The sequence below is a fragment of the Mus caroli genome, chromosome X (genome assembly GCF_900094665.2).
Source record: "Mus caroli chromosome X, CAROLI_EIJ_v1.1, whole genome shotgun sequence".
Classification (NCBI taxonomy): domain Eukaryota; kingdom Metazoa; phylum Chordata; class Mammalia; order Rodentia; family Muridae; genus Mus; species Mus caroli.
This window is the reverse complement of record NC_034589.1, coordinates 13,683,583-13,694,879: the sequence shown is the minus strand read 5'-3', so window position 1 is coordinate 13,694,879 and position 11,297 is coordinate 13,683,583. Positions and strand designations below refer to the sequence as shown.

General features: G+C 35.1%; 1 protein-coding gene across 4 annotated transcripts in view; it reads right to left on the bottom strand.

The window, feature by feature from the left end:
• The window catches only part of Jade3 (jade family PHD finger 3), an 88,528-nt gene that overhangs the window by 48,820 nt on the left and 28,411 nt on the right, over positions 1-11,297 (bottom strand). For all 4 annotated transcript variants that reach the window (XM_029473174.1, XM_021153960.1, XM_029473171.1 and 1 more), the window contains 2 exons: positions 8,835-8,891; positions 7,476-7,555 (listed from right to left, as the gene is read on the bottom strand). In XM_029473174.1, the coding sequence (XP_029329034.1) occupies positions 7,476-7,555; positions 8,835-8,883 (129 nt within the window). In that variant the 5' untranslated portion in view covers positions 8,884-8,891. The remainder of the gene's footprint in view (positions 1-7,475; positions 7,556-8,834; positions 8,892-11,297) is intronic.

The window sequence follows — 11,297 nt, the reverse complement described above, 5'->3', positions numbered from 1 at the left end:
AAAAAAAAAAAAAAAGACTATAGACAACGCAACATAAAAGCAGAGGTTAATGACATTGGGTCATTGTCCCTGGCTCCAGAAGTACTGGACATCCAGGGATGAGACACTTTGTAAAGTCTGGGAAAGCTCAAATTGCAGACTAATCAAACAACTTACACCTGTTTCTTTTATACAACTCAAAAGTAAATCTAATAGCCAATACAATTTTCCTTTCCCCTTTATAGAGAAAAAAGATTAGTTATATGATCAGCAGTCAGCCAAATATCTGCAGTGATTAAAATATATTTACTACATTGGTCTTATGAATCTATTTCTGACTAGAAAGAGTATTCTTAGGTCTAAAAAAATGAACATAAAGAAAACAACTACAGCATTTGCTGATTAACTATGTGAATACAAACACACTCACAGACACGTATTTGCATAAGGAAACTATAAAAGGATAAGCTAAAGTATACGCAGGTGAAGAGAAGCAAAGGGAAGGGAGTATCTTAGGCTATATTTGAAATTGACTCATTTATAAAAAGTAGATTTACTTGACTCATTGTTTTAAAATCTGTGAACACTAAGAGGACAGTGTTTGTATCTGGTGAGAACCTTATTCCTGCAGCATCCTAGGGTAGAAAGGAACAAGAGCATGAATCAAAGATCAAGAGAAGACCAAATCTGCATTTACAAAAAAATCCATTCTTATGACAGGCAGAGGGAAACAAAAGCTGGATCTTTTAAGAAGTACTTTGGTTTTTGAATAGAGACAATGTTTTATTTAATTAAACATTTTAAAGAAAAGAAAACGAATATTGTGACAGACTATCTGGATTAGTCTATCGTTCTCACTACCTACTAGATTTTAGGAAGTTATCTAAATTTTCTATCTCACTTTACTCATCTGTAAGATGGAGATAACAATACTGCTCATCGGGGTTGTTTTAAGGATTAAATAGGTATATTTATGTAAAAGGATCAGCATTGTATTGGGCTGTGAATGCTAGTGAATGTTAGATGCAATTATAATATTTAATAACCTTGTTCATCTTAGCTTTCCTTCTAAAAGCAAAAAGAAGTATAGAGTTATTCTCTCTAGCACAATCAAGTAACTGCTGATAGACTGAGAAAGATGAGTTGATTTCTCTATGACAATGTGCATTGTTTAGCTCCAAAAACAGCAGGATTCCTGAGTAAGAGCCATAGTAGGAATATGAAGTAACATTCTAGAAGTCACAAGTTAATACAGAAACTTCACAAGAAAAACATGGCCAGTAGTTTCCAAGTTAAAGATCACAAATGAAAGATATATTGATTATTTCTAGATAATAAAGTTGGAAGTTTTACAAGTTCTTAATTGTGTGCCCTAAAAGCTCCTCAAACAAAACGGTTTTGTATTTACCAGATAACTGCTCATGTATGGTCAAAGAAGAGATCCACAAGTTAACATACAGTCCAGAAGCTATGCCAAGTCCAACACAGTATATGTATCTGATATCTCAGATACTTGCAGAAACAAAGGCAGTCTCACTATGAATTCAACTATGTACATCAATACAGAGAGATACCAAGACAACAGAGAGAGAGAGAGAGAGAGAGAGAGAGAGAGAGAGAGAGAGAGAGAGAACACACAAATGTTGGCAAAGATGTAAGAAAGGGAGACTGGTTGAACTACTAAGGACTAGAGGTTTCTCTTAAAACTAAACACAGAACTACCATATGACCCACTTATACCATTCTTGGGAAAACACAAAAAAGAAATCTTAGGTATCTAGTACCATCTTCTAAATGCAGGACACCAGCACATATACCCCTAAATAATACAATACATATATTTTTTAAAGAACAAAAATATATCATTTGTAGAAAATGGATGAAATTAGAGATGATCATCATATTAAGTAAAATATGCTAGACTCAAAAAGACAAACATCCCATGTTTTCTTTCATATGAGCAGAATCTCATATAAACATAATATAGTACCACAGGGTTGGGGATTTAGCTCAGTGGCAGAGCATTTGTCTAGTAAGTACAAGGCCCTGGGTTTGATTCTCAGCTCTGAAAAATGACAAAATTACAAAAATATAGTAACATGAAAAAACAGAAAGGACACTAACAGGAAAGAAACTAATAGGAGGGTGGTAGCCATGAACAAAGTATAAGATATACATGTTTGAAGCTGACATAATGAAACCATCATTTTATTTTTTTTTAAATCAATCAGTATGGGTCTTTAGGCCTTTATGATGGAACACACTTGCAATTTTAGTACTCTGAGTATTTGAGGACAGCGTGGGATACATAACCAGTTCGAGCCTAGCCTGAACTATATAGTGAGAGCCTTTGTCAACCCTGCCCCCTCAAAAGTAAAATAAAACACAAACTAAAAATCAAACAAAAACAAGAGCATGAACATTTTGAGAAAGTTTACTAGCTCAGGAAAAAAAAACATGCAAGATCATACTCTTGAAATCCTGTATATAATTTTCAGAAGCTATACAAAACCTCTGAATCACATGTAAGTGTCATACAACTTTACTAAAATCTCTTTAACAGGTAAACTGGGGGAAGTATACATAAGAATCTCACTGATACAATATTGAAAACAGCTACTAATGTAGCTACTTGAACCATAAAGAAAAATATAATTCATATTGTACTTCAATGTCTTAACTCCCAGAAAAAAAAGAAACATGATTTGATGCCCCTTCCCAAGACCCTACGTAGCACCAAGTGAAAAGCCTCCACTGATAATAAGAGTGGGAATAACCGGGAATTATGCCAGAGACAGGATCTTTGAAGACAAGCACAAAAAGACTCCGCAACCTTAAGCTAAGGGGATAGATTGTAGTCATAACAGCTAAAATGTAAAAACAATTAAAATACACATTAACTGATAAATGAATAAACAAAATGTGGCATATTTATGCATTGTAATATCATTTGGTTATAAAAATGAATGAGGGACTGATATGTAATGCATTAAATACACTAACCCTGGAAACAATATATTAAATGAAAGAAACTAGGCATAAAAATCTCCACATATTGTATGATTCCACTTTTTAAGAAATGTACAGAATAGGCAAAGGCAGAGATCAGTGGTTTTCAAGGGCTGAGAATAGGGAGACTGGGGAGTTAACTGCTACAGGCTAAGGGATTTCTTATAGGAGTGGTGAAAATATTCTAAATTTTCGACTGTGGTAAAAGATATATAACTGTGGATATACTAGAACCCATTTAATAATAATATGCTTCAAATTGATAAACTTCATGTTATGAGGACTATATTTCAAAAATATATTTAAAATTTTTTGAAACAGAGAAGATATGTCTCAATATAGTCCAGGTTGGTTTCTAACTCACTGTACGAGAGGATGACCATGAACTTCTGATTTTCCTGCCTCTACCTTCTGAGGGATGGGATTAAAACCAGGACTTTGTTTATTCTATCCCTATATAGCTATACCCCTAGTCCATGATTTGTCTTTTTAAAGGGTAACTAATGTGCTATTAAAGGATACCAACCAAGAGACCTTGATATCTACTCTCATCTAACATTAGTTAGGAGTCCCCTTTGTCAAGTTGGTGCCAGGAAAGACTAGGTAGATACCCTGAGCTGTCATCACTGCACATTAGTAACATGGTATCTTTCACTACTAACTCTTCTCCTATTAATGGAGGCAATAAGCTAAGACTTACCCTCCCTACCAAGTAGTAACAAAACTGGGTGTCTTCTAGATAAATAGAACTGCTAAAGGGAGCCCAAGCATCCTGCCACTGGAAGAGACAGTATTTTTATTCCAACAAGTCTGGTTATAACAGAGGGATCAAGATCCTGGGTCAAGCTCATCTAGAGAATGGAATTAATAAAAGAAAAAAACCAGGGCTGGAGATATGTCTTGGTGGTTCAATGCTTGTAGAGAATTGCTGAGGCCTTAGTTTTAGTTATTACCACAGCTTAAAAAAACACATCAAAAAAACAAAAAAACTAGTGAATGATAGAAATCACAGAATCTCAGATTTTGTGAAGAAAATGAGATCTTAAAAGAATCTGTGGAAAAGTAACAAAAGTAACACTCATACAAAAATTACAAAAATTAAGTAAGATGGAACTTAACAAATACTGAAAAAAATAATGGCAACAGTTTTCCCCAAAATTGGCAGAAGATTTAAATCTGAGATTCAGGATCTCAAACAGAATAAATATAAAGAAATCCATAGAGTTGGAGACATAACTCCATAGTTAAGAGCACTTGCTGTTCTTGCAGAAGACCAAAGTTTGTTTCCCAGCACTGGTGGTACATAACTGTAACTATAGTTCCATGAGATCTGATACATTATTTTTACATTTCCATGGCACAACCAATCATCAAGATAAACTATACCTTGGGCTATAAAACAAACCCCATCAAATATAAAATACCTGGAGCCAAATAGTCTTCTCTGACAAAAAGTACTCTAATTGGTATGTCAACATAGACTCACCAAATAAAATCCAAACTTGAAATTAAATATGAAAATTAATAGGATGCAGCTAAAATGGCATTTAAAAGGAATTTTATAGTACTAAAATTTATATAGAAATGTAGCTCAGTGGTAGATTCAAGGAATTGGGTTTGATCTTCATCACCTCAACCAAAAAGGAAGAAAATTATCTGTCTCATTAATAACTGAAACAAGGGCTCAGTTGTAGACCACTTGCCTAATAGTTAAATATTCATGTCAAAAAATCTAGAACAACAAAATAAACCTGAAGAAAATACTATAAATAAAAATTTAAAATGATGGAATTGAAAGAATAATAATAGAGATGATTTTATTGATATAATGGAATAATTTCAAAAACACAAAAATTATGTAGGATAACAACTTTAAGTATAAGTAGGGTGGGGATGTAGATTAAAAATAAAGTGCTTGGGGCTGGTGAGATGGCTCAGTGAGTAAAAGCACCCGACTGCTCTTCTGAAGGTCCAGAGTTCAAATCCCAGCAACCACATGGTGGCTCACAACCATCTGTAATGAGATCTGACTCCCTCTTCTGGTGTGTCTGAAGACAGCTACAGTGTACTTACATATAATAAATAAATAAATCTTTAAAAAATAAAATAAAAGACCCCACCTGGCTGGTGCCAGGCATGGTGGCGCATGCCTTAAAAAAAAAATAAAATAAAGTGCTTGCATAGCATGTGCAAGGCCCTAGGTTCAATACCTAACACTTCTAAACAAAGCCTTAAATATAAAGTAAATATATATATAAGCTCATATTGAAATAATGTATATAACCAAAAATTTGTTTTCATTTACTTATTCAGTACATGTGCATCTGTGTAGACATGTATATACCAAACCTCAAGTGTTAAGGTCAGAGGACAACTTGCTGGAGTTGTTTCTCTCCTTCTATCATGTGGGTTTTGGAGGTTGTCAGACCGGGCAGCAAATGCCTTTATCCTAAGCCATCTCACTAGCCACACACACACACACACACACACACACACACACACACACACACTCACTCACTCACTCACTCACTCACTCACTCAGTGTAGACTCCTGACCCACAGAAACTGAGATAATACATGCATACTGATTTAAGCCATTAATCTTGTTATTATTTGCAATGAAGAAATATATATTTAAGATAGGGAGAAGACATATATCTACACAAAATATTATCAAATATATTTGTTAACTAGCTCTTTCCTTTAGAAAGTGAATCCTTGCCTAACATCATCCCCGTGTTTTAGTATGCCAGTCTTAGTGAACAGAACAACAAAAAGGAAGAAAAAAATAATGTTATATTGAAGAAACCTCATATTAATCAAATGACAACCCCCTTGACAAGAAAGGCTCTTTATTCTGTTATTCTCCCAAACCTTAATTATAGTCTAATCATAAGACAAATACCAGACAAACTCAGACTAGAGAAAAGTCTACTGAATACTCAACAGTATTTAAATTTTTTTTTAATTTATTTTTATTCTATGAGTGTTTTATCTGTGTGTGTGTGTGTGTGTGTGTGTGTTGGGTGTGTGATATACGTGTGCCCACTGCCTGAGGATGTCAGAAGGTGTTAGATGCCCTGGAAGTAGAATTATAGACAGTTCTGAGTTGCCATGTGGATGCTGAGAATCAAACCTAGGTCTTTTGGAAGAAATGCCAGTGTTTTTAACTGCTGAGGCATCTTTCCAGTCCCCTTCATTCCTGTTTTTGTACATTATATTCCCTAAGTTTTTCCTGTTTGGCAGTCACTTATAAAAATACTCTTGTTATTCTACCAGGTCCACAAAGATATCTGACCAAGTGACCTCTGAGAAAAGGAGAAATGCTCTCTAGTCAATACACTTGAATGAAAAGTAATCCCCATCAGTTATTCCATTTATCCTTAGAATGAGTGGAACTTAAGACTTGCTTCTAACCATAAACTATGGCAAATGTTTTAGATGGTAAAGCTATGTGGGGTTTTTTTGTTTCCTTGCTTTTAGAAACACTGATGTCACACTATGTCATATAAAATTCCATTTTAGCATCTGGGAGATAAAGATTCTCTTTCTTGCCCCTGAGAAAGTAGCCCTGCTGTAAGAGAAGGCCAGATGGCAGGAAACTATAAAATCCTTAAGAACAGAGTGCTGTCAAAATACTGCAGGAAAACAAGGATCTTGAGTCTTTCAGCTTCAAGGAAAGGAATTTTGCCCATAACTTAAAGTGAATTCTTTTCTAATCCCCAGTGAGAACATTCCAGTGAGCACAGTGGTTGCAGACCTGAAAAGACTATGAACACAGAATCTAGTCACACTCAATATAGATTCCTGACCACAGAAACAGATAATAAATATATATATACTGTTTTAAGCCACTAATTTTGCTATTTGCAATGCAGAAACAGATTAACTACCTAAAGAATTTTACTTATAGTGGAAATGAAGATGCATAGGGTCAATTTCTAATCATTTAATTTCCACTGAGGAAAATCTTTATGATCCACTAAATGCAAGTACAATCCTGGTAGTTTGGTGCTCTTAGGGCATAGTCCAAGCATCAGAGAAATGATCTAATTTTTGCTGGGCTAGTAATGTTTCAAAAGCTGTCAGGACTCAGTCCTTTCCTTCTCCACCCACAACCTCTTTACCTATCCCTTTCTTGAACTATCTCCCACCCTCTAATGCCACTCTTTTCAACATGAGGCTATAAGATCTTGGGATCTTTCAAAGATTCCACCAAGTCTGATTTCTTACCTAGTGGAGGACTACTGTAAAGCCGAGAACTTAGTCTTCAAATAAAATCTGTTAAAAATTACTACTTTTATAAAGGAGAAAAGAAAAAAATCTTTTTTGGAAAGTAAGTATTATCATAAGTAAATGAGCCTATCTATATATTGGCTCACTGGTATATATTTCACTTGGCATTTTTACAAATTCTGGGTATTGTTAACACGTTGGCAAGAGGTAGATACTAGTTTTTAAGTGTAAAATTGAATATTTGATCTCACCTCAGCAGACTTCTTATGTTCCTTAGGATTTTTTGACTTCTTTCTATACATTGAGCTAGAAGTAAAGGAAGTGGAAGGACCTGCAAAAGATAAGAAAAAATACTGAAACATATTACTCACTACTTTAAATGTCAACTAACTAGATATATGAAAGATCTCATACTACTGAAAAAATTATTCAGGTGTATCCAAAAGAGAGTCTCAATGGAGTTTAACATTTATTAGTGACAACCCAGATTACGAAAGCTTTAACAAGCCGCCCAGCTGGTTGGTGGTGCACACCTTTAATCCCAGCACTTGGGAGGCAGAGGCAGAGGCAGAGGCAGAGGCAGAGGCAAGCGGCTTTCTGAGTTCAAGGCCAGCCTGGTCTATAGAGTGAGTTCCAGGACAGCCAGGGCTACACAGAGAAACCCTGTCTTGAAAAAACCAAAAGAAAAACCCACCCACCCCCGCCCCCGCAAAAAAAAGAAAGAAAAAGAAAAAAAAAAGAAAGAACTTTAACAACGGCTGTGGAGATTCAACTTGACATAATCATGTCTCATAATATTTTGGAATAGCTGAATTTGTGTTCTGCCTGAAGAAAAGAAATCTACCAGAAAGGAAGGAAGGAAGGAAGAAAGGAAGGAAGGAAGGAGGGAGGGAGGGAGGGAGGGAGGGAGGGAAGGAAGGAGGAAGGGAAGGAGAGAGAGAGAGACAGACAGACAGACAGACAGACAGACTAAGAATGTAGAATAAATAATCTGTTATCATTTTTCTAAAGGATATTGTAAGGCTTTAAACAAACTAATGGCCGGGTGGTGGTGGTGTACACCTTTAATCCCAGCACTTGGGAGGCAAAGGCAGGCAGATTTCTGAGTTCGAGGCCAGCCTGATCTACAAAGTGAGTTCCAGGACAGCCAGGACTATACAGAGAAACCCTGTCTTGAAAAACTCAAAAAACAAAACAAAACAAAACAAAAACAAAAACAAAAACAAAAACCAAAAAAGCCCTAATGATTGACCCTCAATCCAACATTTAGTACCTTAGTTATAATCAAAATCAGGATCTACAGTTTATATTTTCAATACTTTTTTCTTACTTTCTAGAGAAGTTCAGTTAAAGCACTGGTAGATCTAGCTTTTGTTATAAGTAAATTTTAAAGTGAAAAATACAAGTGCTATATAACACATAAAAATCGACTCTTCTACTTAATTTTTATATTTCTAATGAAATTAAAAGAGTAAAAATAGATCTTGACCTTTCCTTCTCAGAAATATTTTAACTTTTGAGGGAAACATGAAAAAAGTTATTCTCAAGTCAAAGAAAAGATAGATTCTCAAGGGCCACAGATACATAGGTTACTAGCTAGTTCTACTCACACTCATCGGAACTCTCACTGCTGCTGACAGGTCTATGCCGTTTCATCATGGTGCATCCTGGGAAAGAGAACAATGATCACTATATACTTGTCCTAGAAGTCAGTTAACATTGTCCCACACTGAGAAGCTGACACCAAAGAACTGCTATGAATTAAAAAACAACCAAGATCATAATAGTGAGACAATCAATAAACTATAACAAAATCAAACAAGTAAAAACAAAAAATAGTGTTCCCTAGACCCCAGAGTAGCAACAATAGGCAAACTTTATAAAGTAAATGGTTTCTATCAAATATACTCTCATATGACCTAAAGTAATGGGAAGAGAATAATACTATTAAATTCTACAGTATATCCAAGGTTTGGTAAGGCCATAACATTAGTCCAAAACATAGATCCTGAGTGGTACACTGCTGGCCAGAATCAAATAACAGGATCTAGCTGGGTTATCTACAGTCATGAAGACATAATTGTCAAGGGCCTAGGCTGAAAGGCATAGAACACAGAAGGCTAAGAAGAAGCTGGCTGAAGAACGAGAATGACCACACAGCCTTTCTTCCTGCCCCTTTTTTGTTCCCATTCCTAAATAAGAAGCCTAATCTAAAATCCTAAAAAGTACATTCCTGGAACAAAAGCCATCTTCACCAGGATTAAGAAGAAAAGGTAGAAAAATCAAACCTAGTAGCTTATTTTAAAAGGATAAGGAGTTTGGGGGGGAACCAAGAAAGGAGATAACATTTGAAGTGTAAATAAAGAAAATATCCAACAAAAAAATAAAATTTTAAAAAGGCTAACTAATGAGTAATTACATTGACTAATTTATTATAAAATAGATGTCTCATGGCTTTAAATATGTACCATAATTTAATTCATATACTAAAATTCACATCATGTATGCTTAGCAATGTTTATTGTTAGATAGTCTTGATTTAAGTAAAATGGGCTTGTAGTAAAATAGATATGACCTTTCTAAAAATAAAAATTTCGGTGGGCATAAATACTGTTACTGCTTTCACTTTCTCAAGATAGGCTGGACTTAACTACTACTTTTCACTAAGATGGGGTATTCCCTCAAAACCCGCTGAAAGGCTTTTATACTTATATATAATTGCCATTTGATTATGCTTAAACACTGGGAAAATTCTCTCACTGTCTCAGAACCAAGTAGAAGTTACACATCTTTCAGTTTGTGTTCTCTGGCCTGTTACAGACAATGGTTAAACTTCAGGAAGTAACAGTCTACTCTTGACAATGCCAAGTTAATTAGAATTCCCTATGTCTAAGGATGCTGACTTTTATTGCTGAGAGGCATTTTAATGTGGTTTATGTATAGTCTCAAATAGAGTATTTAATACTTCTTTATAATTGATCTATAAATGTACTTTTAAAACCTTGCATCTTAGACTCTTACTTTTAAATTCTTTATTATCTAAGACTAAGTGGTAATTCAGAATTGTCTTAAACACCCATTCAGAAATGTACAAAATATATATGTGATTGGTAGTGGCACTCTTTGCAAACTTATTAGGTGGAAAGACTGAAATAAAGGAGATAGTCTGTAAGTTGTCAACAGTAAGAAGTTAATTAAAAACAATCACAGATTATGAAAAGACAAACAAACCCCAAACACTTAAAGTCACAACGGAAGCATTAAAAACATAAAAGTAGAAAAGATCTTCATATAAGTAAACACTGACATTCTTTTATATGTCACAACAGAAAATAAGTGATAGTATGCACTACCAGGGTTCTACATATAAAGATTGAAGGTATTGACTTCAAGCCACTTACAATCTACCAAGGAAATAGAAGTCCAAGTCCATGACCACTATTGAGTAACCATGAGCAACAAGAGCCACAAGGTTTGCAGAGTTCTCTACTTTTGGCATAATTGCATATGGAGTTTCATGGATCCATTTATTAATAAAATTGGCAGTTATTTCAGTTGAAACCATAATAGCCAACTATTAGAAATATCTAGAAATAACCATAAGGATATATCTCAAAGGAAGGAATATATATTCAAGACAATCTACTAAAATTTAGGAGGCAAATTAAGTAAATGATAGTCTATGGCATTTAACCTCAATTCATTCTCTCTGTCTCTCCAGCACAGACCTCATGCCAGATTGATACAGCTAAGAAGATAGGGTTTTCCTTTTCCCCAAACACTAGTTGGAAGTCTTTCTTTCTAGGAGGAGCAGGCCCATCAGCACTGCTTATTCTGTCACCAGCTACCGGCTATTGAGGCTATGTTTCAAGTGAGTTTGCCTGAGAGGTGGTGTGTGGTGAACTCCTTTCTTCTACCTAGTTCTAAATCACAGAGTAGGAACAATGCCTTGAGTGTGGTGCCATTAAAAATACTGAGTCTTCTAGCTGCATATGTATCAAAAGATGGCCTAGTCGGCCATCACTGGAAAGAGAGGCCCATTGGACATGCAAACTTTATATGCCCCAGTACAG